General features: G+C 45.5%; 1 protein-coding gene across 1 annotated transcript; it reads right to left on the minus strand.

Moving 5' to 3' along the window:
• LOC310643668 (cytosolic purine 5'-nucleotidase-like) lies at positions 1–27,389 on the minus strand. Its single transcript, XM_083368157.1, has 17 exons — positions 27,213–27,389; positions 19,460–19,533; positions 18,443–18,560; positions 18,236–18,331; positions 16,844–16,935; positions 14,476–14,533; positions 14,157–14,250; positions 13,557–13,610; positions 13,297–13,380; positions 12,998–13,039; positions 12,504–12,614; positions 7,894–7,960; positions 2,445–2,615; positions 2,139–2,190; positions 1,356–1,416; positions 547–723; positions 1–357 (listed from the first exon to the last, which is right to left on the minus strand). Exons 1-17 carry the CDS (start codon positions 27,308–27,310, stop codon positions 169–171), a joined length of 1,638 nt encoding a protein of 545 aa, XP_083224283.1. The 5' UTR covers positions 27,311–27,389; the 3' UTR covers positions 1–168.

A 27,389-nucleotide genomic window follows, 5' to 3' on the forward strand; every position in this document is an offset into this window, starting at 1 on the left:
TTTGCTCTACACGTGGTCTTCCTGAGCGCCAATATGGAACCCTGACTAGGTCAGTGGCATCTCCCTGGCTAAGAGCTTGGACCTGCTCCTTCTCACCTCCTGTTCCTGGCAAGGGCAGGAGTAGCACAGAGGCACAGGGCCTTTTCTATAAAGTCGATAAAGTCATCTTCAAGAACTGAGGGAAAGGCAAAACGGGAGCTGCCAAGCTGCCAACAGAAGAAGCAGGGAAGAAAGACCAAATGACTCTGGCCTAAGTCTACTCACCTGCTGCCTGAGCTGGTGCATAAATTGCCCTGAAAGAGAGTCCATCTCGGTGGTCTCCATTTTAATATGCTCCACGGTTGATTCATGGGGCAACTGATAGGGAACAGATCGAAATGAAATAGAGAGTGAAGAGGATTCCTATTCAGGTGCCAACGGAAGCAGCCAAAGCCCCTTCCACGAGAAGCAGCAGGGAGCTGCTGGAAAAAAGGCCGTCCTCTAGGTCAGTTCACAGAACCCCTGCACCCCATTTCCTTTCCCCACCTCTTGATTTTGCCCACATACCAGAGCCGCTGGTGCCCGGAAAAGGTAGCTGAAAGGATAATAGAGGAAGTTCACGAAGGAAGCAGCATAGAGGTCTGCATAGCGCATCAGCTGATTGGCAAAGAGGGTCTCATGGGAGCCACAGTGGAAGAGACTTCCCATCTTCCCATAACACATGTCCATCTCATGGGTGACTTTCTGCAAGAGAAAAGTTGCGCTCTAGCAGCCATCAGCCTGATTTTTACAGAGTTGGATTTTTTTTAGAAAATTATAACCAGACTGGACAGCCATTTATCTGAATAGTATAGGGTTCCTGCTTGTGCAGGGGATTGGACTAGAAGACCTCCGAGGTCTCTTCCAATTCTGTTATTCTATGACTTCTATAACATTGGTGGATCACCAGAACAACATAAGCAAACACCCACTGAAAGTTGGGCTGTCAGGCCTTTCCTGTCCTTTAATTGTAGATTTCCATGCCAAGAAAGCAGAGGTGAAAGAAATTCTCTCCAGACTCCCAGATACCACAGGAGCTGCCATCAGTGGGGGGGGCATTCGCAGGGTGCTGCCCAGGCCTCCCTCTTTCCTGGGAGAGGCTGCTCCCCTCCCGCCGAATTCCCCACCAACTGCTCTCCCTGCAGCCAGTTCCCTCTTGAGGCTGCCCTGTACTTTGTTCCACCTTTCTTTGGGAATTTTCTGTAGTTCTTTCTCTGGAAGGCAGGGGTACCACCAGTGCTCCATGAAGAGCAAGGAATGAACTAAGCCTGGATACAAGACCTGCCATGCAGGATTAAGAACCCAAAGAACACAGGGACAAGGGAGAGGGATGAGACCTGGATCCGCTTCTTGATGGAGCCGATGTCTGGGCATTCACTGCTTCCACTGTCCAAGTGCCTGGAAAAGACAAGGAAGTCTGAGCCAGAAGCCTTCCCTTGCTCACACTGAGTTGCAGGAACTGAGTATGTCTAGTCTAGTGCAAAGAAGGAACAGGGGTGACATGATAGCAGCGTTCCAATATTTAAGGGGCTCCTATAAAGACAAGGGAGCCAAACTATTTTCCAAAGCACCAGAAGGTAGAACAAGAAACAATGGATAGAAACTAATCAAGGAGGGAAGCAATCTACAACTAAGAAGAATTTTCCTAACAATGTGAACAATTAACCAGTGGAACAGCTTGCCACCAAAAGTTGTGGGTGCTTCCTTATTGGAGGTTTTTAAAGAAGAGATTGGACAGCCATTTGTCCAGATTTCTATAGAGTCTCTTGCTTGTGCAGGAGGTTGGATTAGAAGGCCTCCAACATCACTTCCCACTCTGCTATTCTATTCTGTTCTGTTCTCTAGATCCACCCACATATTAAGCAGAATGACTGTTTTGCCAGGCAGCAGGTGATTTTGAGTGGAGCGAAAACAGCCAGGACAATCCACCAATCACTTCCCTTAAATGATTCTGTATTGAAACTGTAAGGACAGCACCAACTGCTCGCCTCACTTCTGAAGAGGTTCGGGCCAAGCTGGGTAGGGCAGCCGAGTTTATGACTGGCCATATCAATGTGGCTGTGAAAAACATCCCTTACAATCCAGGCAAAATGCTAATGGATCAAAAAGGTCTTACTCACTGGTACAGTTCAGCCAAAAGCACATCCAGACTCCGCAACTCCTCAAAGAGTTCTGTAAAGAGAAAATGGCAGCACTTGATTTAGCTGATTGTCCAAAAAGGATGGAAAAACCAGACAGAGCAGGTCCCAGGGACTGAGGGCAACATGGCTCTTTGAAAGACCTCTGAAATGGGTGCAGCTTCTAGCCAGGGAGAGATCAGACCATGGGATGGAAGGTGACTGAACCACAGGTGGTGCTCCTTCTAAGTTCCAGCAAGAGGCCCTCACCTGGGGCATCTCTATCCCCACAGGCAGATGAAACCTCACCACTCTTCTCAGTCCACACTTGCAGCTCCTTAGCCACTTCTGGGACCACCAGGAATGTGCGCCATCCTTGCTTCTTCTTAGATTTGAGAATATCTCCAAAGATATGATCACCAATGTAAAGAATCTCCTTGCCCTTCATGCCCAAGAGGTCACATATCATGTCTGAGGAGCCTAGAAACGGGAAACATGTTTCATTCTCACATATATTAATTATGGGGGAATTTAACTATTAGCCACACTTTTTGAAAGTGGAAATGAGCACACCCGTTTTCCCTGTGGGAATTAAATGAGAGGAAAAGATATCCTCTATGTATCACCAAAATGGCTCTCCTCAAGAGTCCATCAAACAGCCTCATCTGCACATTTTAATAATTGGGGGAGGTTCATGATGACTATGAGATGAGCCAGTAAGTGTCAGGGTTGCCCCACCAGTAGCTGAAGATCTAGGTCAACATCATTTAGTGGCCACAGACAGCTCCAGGCCCATGTTTGCAGCTGCTAGGGAAGGAGAAGGCATGTTTAATGATGGTTCTGCACATGATGCAAATTTGGGGAAGATGGGATTCTGCAGCTGTGGGGCAGGGGCTGAATTCTTTGGCCAGTGATAGAGTTTGTTCTACTGTTCTTAGGTTCCTACCTCAAAGTAGTAAACACCTTGAATTCTTAGTTGTGGTTAGAGTAAGCTCTAAGGGGTCAAAAAAGAGTGTAGGAGCTCAATCAGGGGTCACTAGTTAGCAACCCATGATCTGGGCAGCCAAATATCATATCACCAATTATCAGGGGTGTGATTTTTTTTTCCTTTGAAGGCAGGCAGAAATGAGGAGCAAAATGTTTGTGATGCATTTCTGAAGTTTGATATCCATATTTTACTCCTTAAGCCTCCCAAGATTGGGGGGAGGAATGTGATTGATAATTTTAATGTCAACGCTGCTAAGATCGAATGTTATTGCTTGACATGAGACGAAGAAGTAGCTATTCCATATGTTAAACTTGTGTATTGTTTTAGTTTAAAATTGGTGGGATGGCCATTTGTCTCTCTAAAGAAGATAAGACTTTGGCGGTTCTTCTAACAGAAGGGAAGCTGATTCTTTAAATTAATTGGAGAATATGATTAATGACAAAATTAGAAAGGTGGAGAATTGTGTTTTAATATATTGTGCAAGGGGCAGAGATTTCAGGATTCCAGCTTCCTTCGAGCAAGCATTTGCCGGTGTATTAGGCTAATAAAGGACTTTTAAGGTAAACAATGCCTCGTTGTTAGTTGCGAAGTCGTGTCCGACCCATCGCGACCCTATGGACAATGTTCCTCCAGGCTTTCCTGTCCTCTACCATCTTCTGGAGTCCATTTAAGCTCATGCCTACTCCTTCAGTGACTCCATCCAGCCACCTCATTCTCTGTCGTCCCCTTCTTCTCTTGCCCCCAATCTTTCCCAGCATTAGGCCCTTCTCCAGTGAGTCCTTCCTCCTCATTAGGTGGCCAAAGTATTTGAGTTTTAGCTTCAGGATCTGGTCTTCTAAAGAGCAGTCAGGGTTGATCTCCTCTAGGACTGACCGGTTTGATCGCCTTGCAGTCCAAGGGACTCGCAGGAGTCTTCTCCAGCACCAGAGTTCAAAGGCCTCGATTCTTTTGCGCTCAGCCTTTCTTATGGTCCAACTTTCACTGCCATACATTGCAACTGGGAAGACCATAGCCTTGACTATACGCACTTTTGTTGACAGGGTGATGTGTCTGCTTTTTAGTGTGCTGTCTAGATTTGCCATGGCTTTCCTCCCGAGGAGCAAGCGTCTTTTAATTTCTTGGCTACAGTCCCCATCTGCAGTGATCTTGGAGCCCAGGAAAATAAAATCTGTCACTACCCCCATCTATTTGCCAGGAATTGAGAGGGCCGGATGCCATGATCTTGGTTTTCTTAATGTTTAGTTTCAACCCAACTTTTGCACTCTCCTTCTTCACTCGCAATAAGAGACTCTTCAGTTCCTCTTCACTTTCTGCCATTAGAGTGGTATCATCTGCATATCTTAGGTTGTTGATATTTCTTCCAGCAATCTTAATTCCAACTTTTGACTCCTCTAGCCCTGCCTTTCTCATGATGTGCTCTGCATATAAGTTAAATAGGCAAGGCGACAGTATACAGCCTTGCCGGACACCTTTCCCAATTTGGAACCAATCAGTGGTTCCGTGTCCAGTTCTCACTGTTGCTTCTTGGCCCGCATATAGGTTTCTCAAGAGACAAATAAGATGTTCTGGTACTCCCATCTCTTTAAGAACTTGCCACAGTTTGTTATGATCCACACAATCAAAGGCTTTAGCATAGTCAATGAAGCAGAAGTAGATGTTTTTCTGGAACTCTCTAGCTTTCTCCATGATCCAGCGTATGTTGGCTATTTGAACTCTAGTTCCTCTGCCTCTTCGAAATCCTGCCTGTACTTCTGGTAGTTCTCGATCCACATACTGCTGGAGTCTAGCTTGTAGGATTTTAAGCATAACTTTACTAGCATGAGAAATGAGTGCAATGGTGCCATGGTTTGAACATTCTTTGGCACTGCCTTTCTTTGGAATTGGAATGTAAACTGATCTTTTCCAATCCTGTGGCCACTGTTGAGTTTTCCAAATTTGCTGGCAAATTGAGTGTAGCACTTTTACTGCATCGTCTTTTAAGATTTTGAATAGCTCAGCTGGAATACTGTCACCTCCAGTAGCTTTGTTGTTGCTCAGCTTTTCTAAGGCCCACTTCACTTCTAGGATGTCTGGCTCGAGGTCAGTGACCACCTCATTGTGATTGTCAGGGACGTTAAGCTCATTCTTGTATAGTTCTTCTGTGTAATTTTGCCATCTCTTCTTAATCTCTTCTGCCTCTGTTAGGTCCCTGCCATTTTGGTCCTTTATCATGCCCATTTTTGCATGAAACATTCCTTTCATCTCTCCAATTTTCTTGAAAAGATCTCTGGTCCTCCCTATTCTATTGTTTTCTTCTATTTCTTTGCACTGTTCATTTAAGAAGGCATTCTTATCTCTTCTAGCTATTCTCTGGAATTCTGCATTCAATTGGGCGTATCTTTCTTTTTCTCCCTTGCCTTTTGCTTCCCTCCTTTCCTCAGCTATTTGCAAAGCTTCCTCAGACAGGCATTTTGCTTTCTTGCATTTCTTTTTCTTTGGGATGGTTTTGGTTGCCACCTCTTGTACAATGTTGCGAACCTCTGTCCATAGTTCTTCAGGCACCCTGTCTATCAGATCTAATTCCTTAAATCTATTTGTCACCTCTACTGTATATTCAACGGGGATATGATTTAATTCATACCTGACTGGCCTGGTGCTTTTCCCTACTTTCTTCAGTTTAAGCCTAAACTTTGCAACAAGAAGCTCATGGTCTGAGCCACAGTCAGCTCCTGGTCTTGTTTTTACTGACTGTATAGAGCTTCTCCATCTTTGGCTGCAGAGCATATAGTCAATCTGATTTCTGTGTTGACCGTCTGGTGATGTCCATGTGTAGAGCCGTCTCTTGGGTTGTTGGAAAAGAGTGTTTGCTATGACCATCGTATTCCCTTGACAAAATTCTATCAGCCTGTGCCCTGCTTCATTTTGTACTCCAAGGCCAAACTTGCCTGTTATTCCGGTTATCTTTTGGCTTCCTACTTTAGCATTCCAATCCCCCATGATGATAAGGACATCATTTTTTGGTGTTAGTTCTATAAGGTGCTGTAGGGCTTCATAGAACTGGTCAATTTCATCCTCTTCAGCACCGGTGGTTGGGGCATAGACTTGGACTACTGTGATATTGAATGGTTTGCCTTGGATTCGAACTGAGATCATTCTGTCATTTTGAGGATTGTATCCCAGTATTGCTTTTCCTACTCTTTTATTGACTATGAAGGCTACTCCATTTCTTCTGAGGGATTCTTGCCCGCAGTAGTATACCTGATGGTCATCTGAATTAAATTCACCCATTCCTGTCCATTTTAGTTCGCTGATACCTAAGATGTCGATGTTCAGTCTTGTCATCTCTTGTTTGACCACGTCCAGCTTGCCTTGATTCATGGATCTTACATTCCAGGTTCCTATGGAGAAAAAATCTTTATAGCATCGGACTTTCCTTTCACCACCAGACATATCCACAGCTGAGCGTCCTTTCGGCTTTGGCCCAGTCGCTTCATTCTTTCTGGCGCTACTAGTACTAGCCCTCTGCTCTTCCCCAGTAGCATATTGGACGCCTTCCGACCTGAGGGGCTCATCTTCCAGCGTCATATCGTTTTGCCTTTTGGTACTGTCCATAGGGTTTTCATGGCAAAGATACTGGAGTGGGTTGCCATTTCCTTCTCCAGTGGATCACGTTTTGTCAGAACTCTCTGCTATGACCTGTCTGTCTTGGGTGGCCCTGCACGGCATAACTCATAGCTTCATTGAATTACGCAAGCCCCTTCGCCACGACAAGGCAGTAATCCATGAAGGGGAACAATGCCTCAGAGTCACTTGAAAAGCCCATATGTCAGAAACTTGACATTTACAGTATATTGTATGCAAAAAGGTTGGATGGCTCTGTTTATCCTTTTCAGGTTCCCAACCCAGATTTTGTGCAGAAAATAACAATTCCATACTGTATTGTGTGGATTAATTTTCAATTTTCACCTTCAAGCAATGTACTAATATTGGCATATTGGGGGCAATTCACTCCAGCACTCCACTACCTTCTATCTTCAGATAGATATTTAGTAGCAGAAGGGACAGAATAAAGTCTTACGAGGCAGCCGAAGCCTTGAGGACAATTTCCCAGGAGCACAACACATCCCAAAGTTCCAGAATTACTGGCATACCCTCTCCAGCAGTCAGAATGATTAGAAGAGCGAATGGTAGATGTGCTGAAAGCCTTTGAGATGTTGTCAGAGCACCAGTGCAACTGCCCTTCCTCCACATCCACAATTTCATAAGTCCCACAGCTTATTTATGTGCCCTGCTTGCCCTGGGAGAAGACACCCCTGACCGTAATCATTTGTTGACAATAGGAACACATGGCCTTGTCCACCACCCTCCAGACCATCTCTGGCGCTTGCTTGTTTCACTTCAAAGGAGGGGCTTTTCCTCTTCTGTCAGCACAGACCTACGTAGAGCAATCATTCGTTCCAAGGGCCCTCTTCTATTGGCCACCCAGTCACCTTTTGGCAATGGTTGTGCCCGAAAGCCATTGTTGCCACGTCTGCCCACCCAACAGCAGAAGGAATGGAAACTGGTCTGGTTGCCAGTTCTCACAGGTGATAAACGGCAAGAACAGCTACTTTGCTGCCAGTCCTCCAAGCCCATGGAGACTGAAGAATTGTGTTTTTTACCCCACCTTGCCATGGGGAGGCAAAAGACGTCTTATTTATCCACCTGCAATGAGAAGCATTTTCCGAGGTACGCAAGGGGAACGGTTATCAGAAAGGTGGCAGGCCCAAAGGGATACCCAGGCAACTTTACCTCCAGAGTAGACAGCACAGTGCTGATGTGGTCCTCTGTAGGTCCCAATTCGCAGCTTTCCTGTATCCTGCACACAAAGATGGGGGTATACTTAGAGTAACCAAACACATGCAGCACTGTGCACAGACAACCCCTCCAACCCACAGGTTTATGAACAGGCTGGGAAGCTCAACACCCAGCAGGATCTCCTTCCCTCCAGCTCCTTCTAGTTATCATCCTTGTTCATCTGTTCCCATTTTTCCCTCTGCAACCTGACCTTTGTAGTCTGTTTTTTCCACAGTAAGCAATTCTCACAGTGGGGGAACAAGCAAAATAAGAGCAAATGACTGTCCATACAAGTATCTGCTTTACTCCAAGATAACCTACGTCCTGTCTTCTTGAAGAAGCAAAGTCAAGTTGGGTTCTGAGGAAGAGTCTATTTATATATATAGCCACTGACTAGACCAACAAATTATTACATCCCAGACTGGAGAAGACCCAGGAAACTACAGACCAATCAGTCTAACATCAATACCTGGGAAGATCCTGGAAAAGATAATAAAAAAACAGATCTGCAAATGACTAGAAGCAAAGTTGTAACTAGTAGCCAGCATGGGTTTATTAAAAAGAGATCATGCCAAACCAATGTTATTTCATTCTTCGATAAAGTGACTAAACTAATAGACCAGCGAAATACTGTGAACATAGTATACCTAGACCAGTAAGGCATTTGATAAGGTAGAGCACAACCTACTCCTAGGCAAGCTAGAAAAAGGTGGAGTAGACAACATGGCCACCAGATGGATCTGTAGCTAGCTGGCAAACCATACTCAGTGAGTAGTCCTCAATAGCACTACATCCACATGGAGAGAAGTAAGCAGTGGAATACCACAAGGTTCTGTCTTAGGCCCAGTACTCTTCAATATCTTCATAAATGACTTAGATGAGGGAATTGAAGGGGAACTCATCAAACTAACAGATGACACCAAACACCCCAGAAGACAAACTCAGGATCCAAAAAGATCTTGACAAACTTGAACAATGGGCCCTGTCCAACAAAATGAGTTTCATTGTGGAGAAAAGCAAAGTGTTACATTTAGGCAGGAAGAATCAAAGGCACAAATACAGACTGGGCGAGACCTGGCTCAAAAACAACAACTGTGACAGGGACCTTGGTGTAGTACAGAAGGTCTTGACCATGAGCCAGTCATGTGCAGCAGCAGCCAAAAAAGCTAATACAGTCCTGGGTTGTATAAACAGAGGCATAGAATCAAGATCACATGAAGTATTATTGCCGCTTTATAAAATGTATGGCAGTGAAAGTTGGACCATAAGAAAGGCTGAGCGCCAAAGAATTGAGGCCTTTGAACTATGGTGCTGGAGAAGACCCTTGGACTGCAAGGCGATCAAACCGGTCAGTCCTAGAGGAGATCAATCCTGACTGTTCTTTAGAAGGCTAGATCCTGAAGCTAAAACTTTGGCCACCTAATGAGAAGGAAGGACTCACTGGAGAAAAGCCTAATGCTGGGAAAGATCGAGGGCAATAGAAGAAGGGGACGACAGAAAATGAGGTGGCTGGATGGAGTCACTGAAGCAGTAGGCGTGAGCTTAAATGGACTCCAGAAGATGGTAGAGGACAGGAAGGCCTGGAGGAATGTTGTCCATAGGGTCGCGATGGGTCGGACATGACTTCGCAGCTAACAACAACAAAAGATCACAGCAGGAATACTGCAGCCAATTTTGGTCACCATACCACAAAAAAGATGTTGAGAGTTTGAAAAAAAATTCAGGGAAGAGCAACTAATATGATCAAAGGCCTGGAGACCAAAACATACGAAGAACCGCTGCAGGACTTGGGTCTGGCTAGTCTAAAGAAAAGAAGACATAGGGGAGATATGATAGCAGTGTTCCAGTACTTGAGGGGCTGCCACTAAGAAGAGGGGGGTCCAAAGCACCAGAGGGCAGGACAAGAAACAATGGTTGGAAATTGATCAAAGAGAGAAGCAACCTGGAATTAAGGAGAAACTTCCTGAAAGCGAGGACAATCAATCAGTGGAATAGCTTGCCCAGAGAAATCTCACTGGAGATTTTTAAGAAAAGGCTAGTCACTTGTCTGAGATAGTATAGGTTCTCCTGCTTGACCAGGGGGCTGGACTAGATGACCTCCAAGATCCCTTCCAACTCTATTCTATTCTTCTATTATTATTATTATTCTAAAGAACAATGGGATGTGCAGCCCATACCTGAAGCTGAAACATTATTGTAACCCCTTCCATTACAGAACACAGTAGGTGATATGAGGCATAGGTGATATGAGGCATAAGATGATAAATAAACTGGCTACAATCAACCCCTGAAATAAATTATCAAGGCTTATCAAGTATCATCAAGGCTTATCAAAGCTTATCAAGTATCATCAGAGAGTAAGCTAGAAGATGCCAATAGAGCCCTCACAAGGTCCCTTCCAACTCTGTTATTCTGTTATTCTCTACATGTTTGGATTCCACTTAATCTTCAGCTGCTTGGACTTCTGAATTTTTGGAAGCTGGGAGCAACTCACTGCCCAACAACCAGATCTGTAACAGTTACCGCTTCATCAACAAAAGGCTCCATAAATAAAAGGCTTAATAATGCTTTGGGTGAGAACTGGTTCTTAAAAGCCACTTCCTGTGAAGCAGGCATGTTATCCACAATGGTAGCACAAGTTTTGGGTCTGTCAAAGCAACGTTCCACAGCCAAAGAGAGGAGCTGACTGATTTTAAACTAATCCACATCTATTTGTTTATAGGCATCCTAACTCAATGTGTGCAGTGAAGGAAAGTTTGCTCACCTGTTGTGTCTACCATTCTAATTCTTCAAAAGGTCACCTTTCCTTTCAAAAATTCAATTCTGTCCCCATAAGGATGCTTTTAGTGTGTTAGTTTGCTTTCTTGGCTTCAGCCTGCATACTACCATACACTCTATTGGTAGGAGCAGTCAGCATGGATGGGCAGGCTCTCAATGAACTGCCTGAGTGCCACCATGATCTGTATGAGGTCTCTGAAGTGTGAATCTACAGATATAATGGTCTCATCTGGATCCTCTGAACTATCAGCCTGAAGAACTACCAACGTCAACCAGGAACCTGTGGCAGCTTCAAGAGACAAACTAGCACTAATAATGTTACCTAGTTTGCGTAATGAAACATCTGCAAGAAAACAACCAAGTTCCAAGAGCACCAAGGACCCCAAATAGACCAATTAGCCTGAGCAAGCAATATTCAAGTAATGAGGACTAGATTTTGGCAGAGGGAACATCCCAAGCAAATACCAGTCTAGGAGGGCTGAGCAAAATAACCAGCATCTCCAACTCTCCAATTCCAGAGTATCTCTTTGTCACTCTAAGATAGATTGTCACCCTGCACTGAGCCCCTGGTCTTAATATTTGGACCAGCTCATGGCATTAAAACCCTGAACCTGTATGGTTCTGCTTCTGCCTTTCTTCTGGTAAAGATCACTAAGCTTCAAAGCAAGTTACAGCCTCTTTAAACTTTCTGAGCCTTAAGTAATATCTGGCTAATCACCCAACTCCTTGGTATTTTTTAAAATAACTTTATTAGATTTTAAAATAAAGAGGTAAAAACTAACAAGAACTAATACATGACAGAAAAAAGATGAGGCAGAAAAAGATAAGCAAAGTCAAAGTGCAAAAATAAGAGAAATACAAAGAAATGACTCTCAACTTTCTTTTACAACAGGTATACATATCAATTTATATTAAAACTCTAACTTTCAATCTAAATTTCATTTTTATATTATCTACTATAATTTCTAATCATCTAATGTCATAATTCCTCAGTATTATTAGAAAGTTTATGATTTGGTGATACATGCAAAACCAGTTTGGATTTGTCTGACTTTCATTTTACACTGAGTGGCACAAAGAAGGGAACCCGTTGTGTAGTCAGTTTTAAGAATTTCTACCTTCTTATAAACTTGGAGCTTCAAGATTAGCTGAGCAATGCAACCCACGGGAAGAAGATTGCAGAATATCCAAAACAAAGGTGTGCTTTCCCCCCTGTAATCCATGGCCAAAAGGTGGCATAGGAACACGCTTTTCAAGGAGAAAGAGGGAATGGACTGATGCTCTGCATCCAACAGCTGAAATTGCTTCTTGCTATGTTGCAACAGGATGCACTTCCTCAAACATGTATTAGTCTGACCAATATCTGTGGAGAGTCATGTGGGGCTCACTCTGCAGCACCCAAAGCCTTTTTGGGTCAGATCCAAAATGAAAGGAGTACAATCAGCCAGATAAGCAAAAACCAAGGCTAGAAAAGAGCTTCACACACTATGCAGGTAGATGCCATAAGGTCCTATAATCAGGAACACCTATATGTAATCTGGGAGTAAGCAGAAGCAGAACAAATCTTGCTAAGTGTTGGTGAGATTTTGTTGCCCATTGATCCATTATGATCATTAGCTGAATAAGTCTCACTATTGTACACAATCACCTCTTATGGATCTCCCCTGATCTTGGCCCATTTGGGCAAGATGACAATGAACCCTTCCCTGTTTTCATGAAGTTCCTCCTGGATCCTGCCCCACTCTTCTCTGCTATCCTCCCTGCTTTTGGCCCTGACCAACACGTACTGTGTTGACTTGCAGCAAAACAGTTCCCTCAGCAAAAAAGAGGGGCTTGCAAGTGTCGACAACAATCAGATCAAAGTAAGAGCGCCATGGTCGATGCTGGGATTTATCCTGCTGTTGGAAAAGGAACAAATTAGGCTACTTGGCATACTGGAAAGTCCTGAAGGTTTCCTATTAGTCACAGCTCACAATGACTGCATACATGTCTTTCTCTCCCTCCTCAGTTACAGGGAGGTTATATGGACTTTAATAAGTGCTACCTTACACTGCAAGCTGTCTGACAATTTACATCACTAAAGTACATGGGATTGTTTCCCATGGAGACAAATACAGGAGACATGAAAGGAAGGGCAGCCCCAACATTCCTTACTGTCTGACAGGAAGGCCTATAACCCCAGCCCAACTACCTTGCTGCAATCCACATGACTTGACCCACCCAGATGCTGCTAATGGCCACCTGGGCCTGAAACATCTCACCAACTCACCGATTGACTTACCATGTTTTCTTCACTGAAGTCAAGTAAGTATGTCATGATTGCCTGGAAAGAGATAAGCCCAGTGCTACTCTCTTCTGCAGTGAAAAATCAACCCAGGTTGATAAAGCAGGATGCAAAGCCATCAGGGTCTCTTCCATGCATCTCCCTGCCACTGACCTCCTCCCTCCAAACTATCTGGGTCCATGAGCAGTTGCAGGGTCAGCCAGCCAAATGGTCAGTTTGGCACTACCACCATTTCTTGAGGTAAGCATGGAGGACAGCAGGTCCCACCTCACCTACTCTTGGAAGGCCCGACTTACATCTGTATAGTTGTAGTCACTGTTGGTGGCAAGAAACATTTTCCCTGCATCCTTCATGCGACTCAGCAGAAGAGGAATATGGGGCTGTACGAAAGAAAATGGAAACAAGCTGCAGTTCAGAGCCTGGCAGTTCAGAGCCTGCCTGCAGCAGCATTCCGAGTGTCTTCAAGAGAAGGCTTATCAAGATAGGATTTCAGGGGCTGAAAAGGGGCCTCTTCTGCAACAACTCTCTCTCCAAGCCAAGATGTAAGCTCACTTACATCTTTTACCACATACTTCTCCAGGTCCTTCAGCATTTTCTCCTTGAGGCAGCCCTAGGAGAGCAATAGATGAGGAGGCCACATGAGCTCAATGTCACTACCCAGGCCAAGCAATTGTGGGTCTCTTGAATGCCCATGGCAGCTTGAAAGTGATCCAGTAGATCAAGGCAGGCCCAAAGTTCTAACTCTTCCCTCATATCCAAGATTTTACTACCAATAGTTAATATGACTTTATCAATGTATTTTGAAGTTATTTTTAAGCTGCCTTGGAACTGCAAATGTTAAGACATGACTAGGTGGTGAATTTTGGTTTGGTTTTTAGTGGCTTTGAGTCTCTCTTGACTCCTGGAACACTGCACTTTTTCGGCATCATTCTTTAAAGTGATTTGCATGGCCTTTTTCTTCCTAGTGAGAGGGGCTGGCTCAAAATCACCCAGCTCACATCATTCCCCACTCCTGATCCAACATCTCAACCACTAGACCAAGCAGGCTCTTACATTTGGCTCACTACAATAAATAATGCAAGGAAATATCTTGGTCTATCCAAAGCGCTTTGCCGCATCCATGCCTCCTCCTCCTCCTCCCCACTCTTCTGCTTACTGAAAGGTGAACATGATCCATGGCCTCTCGGACATCCTGGAACATACTGCGGAAGGACATGAAGAGGTTGCCCTGCCTGTAGCCAGTCTCATAACTGAGAGTGAAAGAGGAACAAGTCCAAGGTGAGATCAGCCATGATTCCACACAGCAGGGAGAGCCCAGGAACAAAAGCAAACTTGCAAACTGGAACAGAGTTCCCAGCCTCTGCCCCTTGTCACACTGGGGTTGGCATCCCAGAAGGCTCTAAAACCCCGGGCCGCACCCTCCACCCAGATGAGGCCAGGTTAGACCACCCAAGGGCTTCAGCCACAAGGCTTACTTCATGTATCTGGAGCAGTTGTTGAAGAAGTCCACGAGACAGGCCAAGAGGTAGGTTTCTGTGGGGAGGGAGAAAAGGGTGAGCGGAAGCCCCCTCTAGGCCATGGGGGAGGCCCACTTCGGGCTGGCACTGCCTGGAAAATCCATCTGGCTCTGGCAGCTCAACTTAAACCAGAAGTAGTCAACTTTAGCCTGCAAGGTGCCATGCTTGGGAAATTGTTTGCACCACACCATGAGTACAAAGATTGCACTTGCCAAACATCTTCACTTGCTCATCAAAGGAATCCATTTCCTCATGGACCTCAAGGTCTGGATTTGTGCCACATGCTAAATCACAAAAAAAAACCTAACCAATGTTAAAACAAGGTTCGTGTATTGTGCAAATGCAGCTGCTGGATCTTAAACTGGCTCAGCTAATTAAGTTATATAAACTTAGCCAAAGTTAAGTCACAGGAAAATGGTTTAAAATACAGTAGTACAGTGGCTCAACTGCTCAACTGCTTTGAAACTCATCAAATTTGGAACTCAACGCATTGGTGCAAAAATTTTGTCACAATGTTCATTGTTTGTTTAGTACCCAATGCCCAAGCTATGTTCTGTACCAGCCTACTACCGGCCCTGCAGATAAGGCAGGGACAACCCCTCCAGGCAAGAGGCTGGAACTAAGCCTGCCAAATTTATGGACACAAAAGCAAACAGAGCAAAACAAGACACGAACCATGAAACAGGAGCTATTCAAACGGTTGCCTTCAGCAAACCAGCCCTCCCACACATTCCCCTTTTAAACAGTTCAGGGCGTGGCTTCTCTCTGCCTCCTTCCAAGGTGCCCCATTGCCTTCCTCTGTTTACTCCTGCTTGACTGCCTCCTGCGTCGGGCGTCCTTAAACAGGGCAGGTCATCTTCATCCACACTGTCAGGCTCACACAGCTGGGTCTGCGTCGTAACCAGATGGGAGGGGCCTGGCTGAGGGCTCTGTGGAGCCTCAATACTATCCTCAGCAAGCTCTCCAACACCCCCCTCCTCCTCCTCTGAATCGTCCGACCCAACTGCCGAACCCACAGGCTGACCCTGAATCACAACAAGCTACAACTTGTCAGTTTCGGTTGTCTTGTGACTACATTATTCCTTATGAGAAAAAATTGTTTAGTACTTATCATTTCTGGTACTCATTGCACCTCCCAGAACCAACTAACGATGAGTACCTAGGTACCACTGTATATACAAAATGCTTTAGAAAGAAAATGTGTAGACCAGGAGTCCCCAACCGCCAGGTTGTGGCTCAGTACTGTGCTGTGGATGGTTTGCAACAGGGCTGGGCAAGCAGCAGGCAAGTACACACATGCAGCTCCATCTGTGTGAGTGGAGGGCATTTGTTTGTTTCTGTATGTGAAGATCCACACAAATGGAGCTACAAGTGCATGCACCTGCTGCTCACACAGAACCATTTTCTTGCCCCCTCCTCCCCACAGTCCTTAAAACCAGAAAGGTTGGGGACCACTGCCCTACACAAGGAATAGTACTATTGCTCTAATAAATTTTTCAGCAGTTACCCCTCACTTCCTTGTCAATCCTATGCAGAAAACCTTGTCCCCAATTTCAGGAACATCACTAGAGGAAGCCCCAAGATATTTTATTTATTTTATTTTAATTCCATTTATATCCCGCCCTTCTCCAAAGACTCAGGGCGGCTTACAACCTTAGCAGTAGCCTTCATTCTATGTATATGCCTGCTTATTAGGGCTTTCGGACCCCCCCCAAGTGGCATTATTACAAAGTCAGCTTATTGCCCCCAACAATCTGGGTCCTCATTTTACCTACCTTGGAAGGATGGAAGGCTGAGTCAACCTTGAGCCTGGTGGGATGCGAACCTGCACTAATTGCAGGCAGCTGGTGTTACTTAAGGAGGCATTAGCCCACTGCTCCACCAAGGCTCTTGGTGATAGAGTAGCAATCCAGGGTTCAAGGGGTGTGTTGGAGCAAGGAGTACAATCTGCACTTGCTTCCAAGTTCTTTCCCTTTATTCTTCCTTTCAACATTCTAGCTGTGGTCCAAAACAGTTGCCACTCTGAAGAAAGTTTGTCAAATTTTGCAATTTGTTTTACGTTTAGAACAAAGCATCCAACTTGAAGCAATCTTTGAATGCTTGGAGAGCTGAATTTAGGGAGAAAAAGCTACATTTTATACTTACCGGCTATAGGAAACAGTGGAAACTTGGTGCTTTATTTGCACTCCACTTCCACAGAAATTAACAGGTGGCTGTGCCCAGAATTCCTCCCAACCCAGGAACAGCCAGATTAAACCCTCCTTTGGGACAAGCAGTGCCCTGGCCTGAGGTTGACCCCTCTTCCCAACTCTCCCTTTGTAAATATCTGTTAAATTAAACAAAGTATTCAGACTATGAAAACGTTTCATGTCGTCTCTCTGAATGAATTTGTTTGGGTAATAATTCCAGATTTCACTCCTAAAAACAGAAAAAATCAGCACTGAGATAGAGATGTAGTTGTACTGAAGGCAAACATTACTAAGACTTTTGTCCCAAGCTACCGGTCTTGTTGAAAGTATGAAATGAACTCCCAACCATCCAGAAAACCTCTTTTCGGTTCCCCATGAGACCTGCTCTCTTGTAGGGGTGACTGCCCCAAATCCAGGCTGCATCTTTGCTCATTAGTAGGGACCCAGGGCCTTTGCTCTTGAGCTCCAGGCTGGGTTTCTGGCAGTCAGAAATGGAAAGAGGCAGGAGAGACTCAAAATCTTCTGGAATTTCAACGAGGCCTTGGAATAGCTCTCCTTCAAGGATTTCCTTCAGGAAAAGAAGGGGGCAATGCAAATGGAGCAACAAAAATGATCAGGGGACTGCAGGCTAAAGGATATAAAGAACGGTTGCTGGAATTGAGTATGTTTAATGAAAAGAAGAATTAGGGGTGACACCATAGCAGTGGTCCAATATCTCAGGGGTTGCCACAAACGAGAGGGTGTCAACCTGTTCTCCAAAGCAACTGAAGGCAAGACAAAAAGCAATGGATGGAAACTAATCAAGGATTGAAGCAACCTAGAACTAAGAGGAAATTTCCTGACAGAACAATTAACCAGTGGAACAACTTGCTTCTAGAAGCTGTGAATGCTCCAACACTAGAAGTTTTTAAGAAGAGATTGGATAACCATTTGTCTGAAATGGTATAAAGCAGAGGAATTCTGGGAGTTGAAGTCCACGAGTCATAAAAGAGCCAAGGTTGCCTACCCCTGGTATAGGGTTTCCTGCCTGAGCAGACCTCCAAGTTCCCTTTCAACTCTGTTATTTTTTTTTATTTTTTTATTTTTAATTCCATTTATATCCCGCCCTTCTCCGAAGACTCAGGGCGGCTTACAAGGTTAGCAGTAGCCTTCATTCTATGTATATGCCTGCTTATTAGGGCTTTCATACACCCCCCCCAAGCGGCATTATTACAAAGTCAGCTTAATTGCCCCCAACAATCTGGGTCCTCATTTTACCTACCTCGGAAGGATGGGAGGCTGAGTCAACCTTGAGCCTGGTGGGACTCGAACCTGCACTGATTGCAGGCAGCTGGTGTTACTTAAGGAGGCATTAGCCCACTGCTCCACCAAGGCTCTCAAGGTTATTCTATCTTCTATTCTATTTCTATATCTATTTCTAAATTTCTATTTCTATTCTATAATATTTTCTGTCATTTTGTACTACAGTTGTCTCAGGAGAGAACCAGAAGATGAACCCCATAGCAACAAAGGAGGGATGAGAATCCTACCCCTTGAGGAAATGGAAGCCATGTGCACACACCAACAGATTGCCATGGGAATCCACCTTTAGCAAGTTCCCATATTGGGCATCAAAGATCAGCCCCCTGAAGAATGAAAAGAAAAGATTACTGGGTTTCCTCCCTCCCACAATTCATGTCCAGCATCAAAGTCTCCAACAGCAACTGGAAGGATTAAATAACTGGGTATTTTGTTACCTGGTAGGGAAGGCAGGATCGTACTTATAGCCCAGAATTTCGTGAGGGTATCCAATAGACACCAGTCGCTCCAGCAACAGCTCAAAGGTCAGTTCTTCATAGTCTGGAGATTTGTACACTGCAGCAGAAAAGAGCAGAGTCCCCTACCATTCCTGGTTCATCTTTTTATCACAAAGCCCAAAGGAAAAGTAGAAAATGTAAAAGACCAACAGTTTCTAACTGAGCTTTGTGCTTGCTCTCATGGTCATCTCAAAAATTGAAAAGTGGGGTTCAAAACAGCACAAATATTGAAATCTATTTGTGAAATGGTGAACTGGTCATGAATGCAGAATAACACAAGCAACCTGGTAATGCTCAGTTGGAATGAGATCAAAGCAGCCCACCAGAGCTGCCAAAGGTCCCAGCAATTTCCTGAATTAAAAACTCCAATTTAGCCATCATGGCTGGTGGGCTGAGTTTTCTTACCCTGATTTTCTATCCTGTAACTAGCTAGAATCCTGTATCCATCTGTATGGGTTTCCTGTAAGGATTTTTATTATCACACAAATACATTTTATTCTCACTAAAAGTAATTAACAAAATGCCATCATCATCAGTTGTAGGCTAAGGCAGCCATGACTGACTGAGAGGAGAGTGGTGATTCTGGATGGGGGTGGGAGGCAAAAGACAAAAGGGACCCACTTGCTGGAGGGGGGCAGGTAATATTTCAGACTGATAGATGTCCTCCATGTCACTTATTTTGTGAATGGGCAACTCTCCCTCCCCCCCTGCTAGTTCCCAAAGACTGAGTACTCTTGAGTTAGCTTCAGTACAGACCTTCTCTTCTCATCCCAAGAACATATTGGCCCTGATGGGTCGAATCAGGAGACATGCATGCAATTTAATAACAGACCACAAGATGTTGGGCAACATCTCAGCAAAAAAGTGCCCCAAATGCAAGGAAACCTGCAGCTGGTTATCACCCCATCCCTCCGCAACCACATGCACTCCAGCAATTCAGCATTCCAGGCCTCTTACTTGCAAGGGTGTAGTCCATATCAAAACCAAAGCATTTTATCTTCTCCAGTGCCAAGCTCCGGTTCACAAAGATCCTGGGAAGGAGACAGGATAGCAAGAGATGAGATGCTGTGAACTGGTCTAGCTATAATCAAAGTCTCACACTCTTTACAATGAGCACCTACATTTGCCTGATACTCGGCTTGGAAAAATCAAGCAAACTTAGAAAAAGTCCAGCTGAACCTTTCAACTGAAATGGGCAACACAAATATTCCATTGGGAACACTCAGAAATGGTTTAATGCCAACCTTCCTCTTGTCAGACCTGAGATTTCATGTATATTTGCCAAAACCCCTTAAACTTCCTCTAGGTCTTCTGTGTCTCTCTTTTTTAAGAGAGAGAGAGAGAGAGAGAGAGAGAGAGAGAGAGAGAGAGAGAGAGAGAGAGAGAGAGAGAGAGAGAGAGAGAGAAGATGTAGCCAGAGTTTTGCAAAACATATTGACCCAGGCCTAGTCTTCTGGCCATCAGCAGCAGTTCCAAAGGCAGAAGCCACATGAAGCAGCCTAGAAAAGAACCCAAACAAACTCCCAAGAGAACTGCCCAAGCCACTAGTGGGAATTTCTTTGGAGGCCACCAGAGACTTGTGTGGAAGCTTTCAGAAGTGGGTGTCATGGTCTTTCTTACACAACCCAGCGGCTGCTTTTCTCTCAAGTCTGGGTGTTTCCTTCAAAGAGCCTGTGTTCCAGTCTTTGTGTTGCATTAGGGTTTCAGATTGCCAGCTAGAGAGCTCTACTAACTGCACCGGCATGGCAGAGGACAGAATCTGCCTTGAATGAACTTTCTCTGGTCAAGCTACCCCTTAGGAATTGGCTGCTGTCTATGGCATGGCCTCAGCAGCCCCTAAGCTTGCTCCGGATTCCTGTGCAGCCAATCATTCATCAGTACCACCCTGTACGAACATTTCTTGGAGCCCTTTTCCACCCTTCCAAGGGTCACTTTGGATTCCATCTGCTCACTGAGCCTGTTCAACCACCAGGGGTTGCAGAGCCTGTCTGGCTCCCCAAAGAGGTTTTCTGATGGAAAATGTCCAACTGCTTGAAGGACCGTTGCCAGCTGCCATTGGAGCACCAACAGCTTTCTCTACTGGTGGATGCCTGACCTCTTCCAGCAAAGTCTGTTCACCTGCTGAAGAGAACGGGAAGGTCCTGGACTTCAGCCTCTGTGTCAGAGCATTTCATCATTGTCTGCAATCCTCTTTAACAGGACGTTGCTTCATGTAATGTGTCAATAGTTGCAAACTGCCTGTCAGTCCTTTCTTTGCTCACCCAGGTTGCTATTACCACCACCACCCCGCCCCTCCTGGCACTCTACAGCCTTCCCTCCTAGGTCAAGGCCTGATCTACAAAGAAAACAATGCAGATTGTGGGGGGGGTGTGGAGTGGCTATGCTGGTAGGTGGGGCAGGAGAGAAGAGCCAGAGTGGACTTTCAGGATGAGCAAACAAACCATGGCTAGATATAGCATCCATGTTATCAATGCTTTCAGAGTCAATTGTTCCTACATTTCCTAGTGGAACCTGTAATTGCATTGAACTGTTTCCTCAGCTAAAAGTATGTTCAGATACAGTTGTAGGATATTCCATTGTCTCATTCCTCGCCACTATCTTCATTTTCTCATTTTTTTTCCACATGGCTACTCAGTGTGTTAAGAGTTCAATAACAGAGGGAGCAACGCCCAACAGCCAGAAGCAGAATCCTGCCATATAAGTCATGGAAAATGTCTCAGACCCTCTGTTTATTCTTGACCTTGTATGCCCTTGTTTTAGCCCATTCCCATGGTGTTCTTGCACCTGTGTACACAGGAGTCTGTAAAGATGTGGCCTGCTGCATTTTGGACCAATCATGGTTCTCAAATACTCTTTAAGAACAACCCCCAAGAACTGTAGTCTGCACATTACAGTACTTGAACTTGCTGGTTATAAGGACATTACTGCAGTCGGGTCCTTCTTCCTCAGGTAAGGTTGCAACTGGCACACCTGCCAAAATGGGCATAGCCTTTGTTGGCTGTAACTTCCATCTGCTGAGCCAACAAAAAACATTAATCAGAAACACCCAAATTGTGAACCTACTTCTTGAAGTGTAGTACAGGAACCTGATATATCCAGGAATCAACTGCAGTCCAATTCCATCCAGACCCTGACAATCTCTAGGAACTGCTAAACGATGTCAAAAACATCTCCCTTAATAGCCCATTGATGATGTACAATTGAGTATTACTAGCACATTGATGATGCAGTACCAAGAACCATTGGATGACCTCTCTCCTCTGTGGCAACTCAGAAGTAACGGGCCTCCCCCACCAACACTCAGTGGAACTGCCCAATATGGAATGAGCAGTTCAAATTGATTCCTCCATTGTAAAATAACACCTATGACTCCAACCCTCACAGACAGTCCAAAGATGATCAATAATACCAAAGTTGTCAATAGATCTAATAAAACCAGGAGAGGGCTATTTTCCCCATCCATGTCACAATGCAGGTCACCCAAGAGAGGAAACAACGCTATCTTCATTCCAAAACAGGCCTCAGTTTTATCTGAAAGGAGTCCAGATAGGTTGCTATGAAACTGGCCCACCACCATCTTAACAATGTGCCCTAAAAAGAGAAGTTTGAAAACAAATTAGGGGGTCTATCAATGCTCTCTTCATGAGGGGTTGCGTCACAATTCTTTTAAGGCTGCCAAAAGTTCCCCTTCCCACAATGAGGCATTCACAATTTCCCAGATGCAAAATCCTGACCCGTTTCCAGTATAAGCTAAGGAAATGCAGGGGTCCAGCCAGCAGGTAGCAGAAGGGAACCACTTTGCTCCCTTTCTAAGGAAGCCCCTTTGCTCCCTCAGAAAGCTCATCCCAAGGGACTCCCTGGAGGAAGAGGAGGAGGAAGAGGAGGAGGAGGAGGAGGAGGAGGAGGAGGAAATGTTTCAGTCACCAATAAGGATGGTCCATGTGGAAAAGTCCACCCTACAGTGATTTTAAGCAACTCTATTTGCAAAATTTTGCACAAACTGTCACAGCAACCATGTAGGAAATTATAAAGCTAATTCATTCGTAAGACTGCTAGATGGCAGTCATCCAATAAAATAAGGGAGAGGTAGGGATAATTCCCCCTTCATGGATTACTACTTTGTCATGATGAAGGGGCTTGCATAATTCAATGAAGCTATGAGCTATGCCGTGCAGGGCCACCCAAGGCGGAAAGGTCATAGCAGAGAGTTCTGACAACACATGATCCACTGGAGAAGGAAATGGCAACCCACTCCAGTATCTTTGCCATGAAAACCATATGAACAGTACCAAAAGGCAAAACGATATGATGCTGGAAGATGAGCCCTTCAGGTCGGAAGGCGTCCAATATGCTACTGGGGAAGAGTAGTAGCGCCAGAAAGATTGAAGAATGAAGCGACTGGCCCAAAGCCGAAAGGACACTCAGCTGTGGATGTGTCTGGTGGTGAAAGGAAAGTCCGATGCTGTAAAGATTTTTCTCCATAGGAACCTGGAATGTAAGATGCATGAATCAAGGAAAGCTGGATGTGGTCAAAAAAGAGATGACAAGACTGAACATCGACATCTTAGGTATCAGCGAACTAAAATGGACAGGAATGGGTGAATTTAATTCAGATGACCATCAGGTATACTACTGCGGGCAAGAATCCCTCAGAAGAAATGGAGTAGCCTTCATAGTCAATAAAAAAGTAGGAAAAGCAATACTGGGATACAATCCTCAAAATGACAGAATGATCTCAGTTCGAATCCAAGGCAAACCATTCAATATCACAGTAGTCCAGGTTTTTGCCCCAACCACTGGTGCTGAAGAGGATGAAATTGACCGGTTCTATGAAGCCCTACAGCATCTTATAGAACTAACACCAAAAAATGATGTCCTTATCATCATGGGGGTTTGGAATGCTAAAGTAGGAAGGCAAAAGATAAGCGGAATAACAGGCAAGTTTGGCCTTGGAGTACAAAATGAAGCAGGGCACAGGCTGATAGAATTTTCTCAAGAGAATACGATGGTCATAGCAAACACTCTTTTCCAACAACCCAAGAGACGGCTCTACACATGGACATCACCAGACAGTCAACACATAAATCAGATTGACTATATGCTCTGCAGCCAAAGATGGAGAAGCTCTATACAGTCAGTAAAAACAAGACCAGGAGCTGACTGTGGCTCAGACCATGAGCTTCTCATTGCAAAGTTTAGGCTTAAGCTGAAGAAAGTAGGGGAAAGCACTAAGCCACTCAGGTATGAATTAAATTATATCCCTGTTCAATAGTAGAGGTGACAAATAGATTTAAGGAACTAGATCTGATAGACGGAGTACCTGAAGAACTATGGACAGAGGTTCGCAACATTGTACAACAGGTAGCAACCAAAACCATCCCAAAGAAAAAGAAATGCAAGAAAGCAAAATGGCTGTCTGAGGAAGCTTTGCAAATAGCTGAGGAAAGGAGGGAAGCGAAAGGCAAGGGAGAAAAAGAAAGATACGCCCAATTGAATGCAGAATTCCAGAGAATAGCTAGAGGTGATAAGAATGCCTTCTTGAATGAACAGTGCAAAGAAATAGAAGAAAACAATAGAATAGGGAGGACCAGAGATCTTTTCAAGAAAATTGGAGAGATGAAGGGAACATTTAATGCAAAAATGGGCAGGATAATGGACCAAAATGGCAGGGACCTAACAGAGGCAGGAGATTAAGAAGAGGTGGCAAAATCACACAGAAGAAGAACTATAAGAGCTTAATGTCCTGATAATCACAACGAGGTGGTCACTGACCTCGAGCCAGACATCCTAGAATGTGAAGTGAAGTGGGCCTTAGAAAAGCTGAGCAACAACAAAGCTAGTGGAGGTCACAGTATTCCAGCTGAGCTATTCAAAATTTTAAAAGACGATGCAGTAAAAGTGCTACACTCAATTTGCCAGCAAATTTGGAAAACTCAACAGTGGCCACAGGATTGGAAAAGATCAGTTTACATTCCAATTCCAAAGAAAGGCAGTGCCAAAGAATGTTCAAACCATGGCACCATTGTACTCATTTCACATGCTAGTAAAGTTATGCTTAAAATCCTACAAGCAGTATGTGGATCGAGAACTACCAGAAGTACAGGCAGGATTTCGAAGAGGCAGAGGAACTAGAGATCAAATAGCCAACATACGCTGGATCATGGAGAAAGCTAGAGAGTTCCAGAAAAACATCTACTTCTGCTTCATTGACTATGCTAAAGCCTTTGATTGTGTGGATCATAACAAACTGCAGTAAGTTCTTAAAGAGATGGGTGTACCAGACCATCTTATTTGTCTCTTGAGAAACCTATATGTGGGCCAAGAAGCAACAGTGAGAACTGGACACGGAACCACTGATTGGTTCAAAATTGGGAAAGAAGTCTGGCAAGGCTGTATACTATCACCCTGCCTGTTTAACATATATGCAGAGCACATCATGTGAAAGGCAGGGCTAGGTGAATCAAAAGTTGGAATTAAGATTGCTGGAAGAAATATCAACAACCTAAGATATGCAGATGATACCACTCTAATGGCAGAAAGTGAAACAGAACTAAAGAGCCTCTTGTTGCGGGTGAAGGAGAGTGCAAAACTTGGGTTGAAACTTAACATTAAGAAAATCAAGATCATGGCATCCGGCCCTCTCAATTCCCTGGCAAATAGATGGGGAAGAAATGGAGGTAGTGACAGATTTTATTTTCCTGGGCTCCAAGATAGTAATCCTGCAGATGGGGACTGTAGCCAAGAAATTAAAAGATGCTTACTTCTGGCAAATCTAGACAGCACACTAAAAAGCAGAAACATCACCCTGTCAACAAAAGTGCATATAGTCAAGGCTATGGTCTTCCCAACTGCAATGTATGGCAGTGAAAGTTGGACCATAAAAAAGGTTGAGCGCCAAAGAATTGAGGCCTTTGAAGTCTGGTGCTGGAGAAGACTCCTGAGAGTCCCTTGGACTGCAAGGCGATCAAACCGGTCAGTCCTAGAGGAGATCAACCCTGACTGCTCTTTAGAAGGCCAGATCGTGAAGCTAAAACTCAAATACTTTGGCCACCTAATGAGAAGGAAGGATTCACTGGAGAAGAGCCTAATGCTGGGAAAGATTGAGGGCAATAAAAGAAGGGGACGACAGAGAATGAGGTGGCTGGATGGAGTCACTGAAGCAGTAGGCGTGAGATTAAATAGACTCCAGAAGATGGTAGAGGACAGGAAGGCCTGGAGGAACATTGTCCATAGGGTTGCGATGGGTCGGACATGACTTCGCAGCTAACAACAGGATAATTCACACACACACACATTGACATGGTGTAGACCCAAACATGGACATGTATACATGCTCAGCCAGATTCACTTGGAGACGTCTTCCAAAGCTGCTCCACGTGTTGTTTCTGGCATTTCATTTCCCTCAGTAAACCAAGGTGCCATTCCCAGTCAGACCCAGAAAAAGGCACCTGGCTTACTACCTGAACAGAATTTCCTCATCAGAAATCCAGGAGAATCCCCAAACAACAGGAGGCAAACCATCCAAACTGGTTCCTCTCCCTTAAGGAAGTTCCACAAGAGTAGCAATAGTAACTGGCCCAGGGCACGAACTAACAGCGATAATGGGTTAAGTGAAATCCCCTCCATTTCTGGCCCTTTCAACAGGAGACAAAAATGAGATCAGAATCTGCCTATCAGTACATATAGAGCCAATGTCAAAATCCATTTATATCCCATTCATAAAATCCTATATGTATGTTCTTACAATCTTACAACCACACTGGATTCTGACATTTTTCCAAGGAGAAGTATGTAATAGAAACAGACCTTATTCCAATGCTTATTCACAAAACAGGATAATAGGGTTGGAAGGGACCTTGGAGGACTTCTAGTCCAACCCCTGCACAAGCAAGAGACCCTCTACCATTTCCAACAATGGTTCTCTTCTGAAAACATCTCCAGGGATGGAGCACCTACATCCCATAATGAACTCACAACCTTATTCATTGCTGAATAAGGAAGGGCGTGGCATTCCACGCATTTTAATTAAGAATTGGCTAAGTGGGGCCAAATGAATAAGTGGTGACTGCCTCGGCACCCTTCCGCTTCGAGGCGACTTTGCTGGGGGGGTTAGGGTTAGGGCAGGCTGGGCAGTCCCGCAGAGGCGTCTCCTTCCTTCCTCAACGGCGGCGTCTTCTCAACAAGGACTTTTTCCTCGGCAGATCCGGGACGCCCACCCCCCCACCACACGGGGGCCAGGAGATCGGTCGGCCTTCAGGGCTTAGCCGGGGGAGACTCCTGAGAAAAGGCGGTCCCGAGCGGCTTTCCCAGCGAGCCCCTCCAGGACCCCAGCCGGGCGCCGCCTGCTTCGGAGGCGAATGGAGGGGCTCGCTGGCAAAGCCGTCGCCCCCGCCCGCTCCCTCCGTGGCCTCTCCCAGCTGCGCTCGTCCGCTTCGACGGCCTCCGGGCCGAGCCTCGCCGCGCTGCCCGTCCAACGCCGCGGCCTCCCGAGACGGCAGCGCTGGGCAGACCCGCGGGACCCCCGCTTCTGCGGCAGGGGGCTGCTCCCCGGCCTACGAGGCAGAGGCGCTTTCGCTCGACAACACCGTCGCAGCGCAGAAGGTGCCGGGGGTCGCGGGGTGCGGCGGCCGGCGAAGGAGGGAGCGCGCCCGGTGCCCTTCCGGCTTCTGCCTTCGCCCACCGCCCGGCGCCTTCCCCCCCCCGCCCTCACCGGTGGTGGTAGTCCCGCTTGACGGGGCCGCGGGGCTCGGGGGCGGCCGGGAAGAGAGACTCCGTGGCCCATGGGGCCTCAAGGGGGACGCTGCCCATCTCCGCGGCGGTGGCGGCGAGGAGAAGCCTCGGCTACGACTGCCCGCTGCGTCCCCTGGCCGGGGGAGAGGCTCCCGGC

This window comes from Vipera ursinii, assembly GCF_947247035.1.
Source record: "Vipera ursinii genome assembly, chromosome: 8".
NCBI lineage: Eukaryota > Metazoa > Chordata > Lepidosauria > Squamata > Viperidae > Vipera > Vipera ursinii.

Bases quoted from the DNA above. Each gene is read 5' to 3' on its own strand.
- LOC310643668 (XM_083368157.1), bottom strand. From the start codon at position 27,310: ATGGGCAGCGTCCCCCTTGAGGCCCCATGGGCCACGGAGTCTCTCTTC. The intron at 19,534-27,212 runs GTGAGGGCGGGG...TCTCCTTCCCAG, and splicing joins AAGCGGGACTACCACCACCG to GATCTTTGTGAACCGGAGCT. The intron at 358-546 runs GTATGTGGGCAA...GTTCCCTATCAG, and splicing joins TCCGGGCACCAGCGGCTCTG to TTGCCCCATGAATCAACCGT.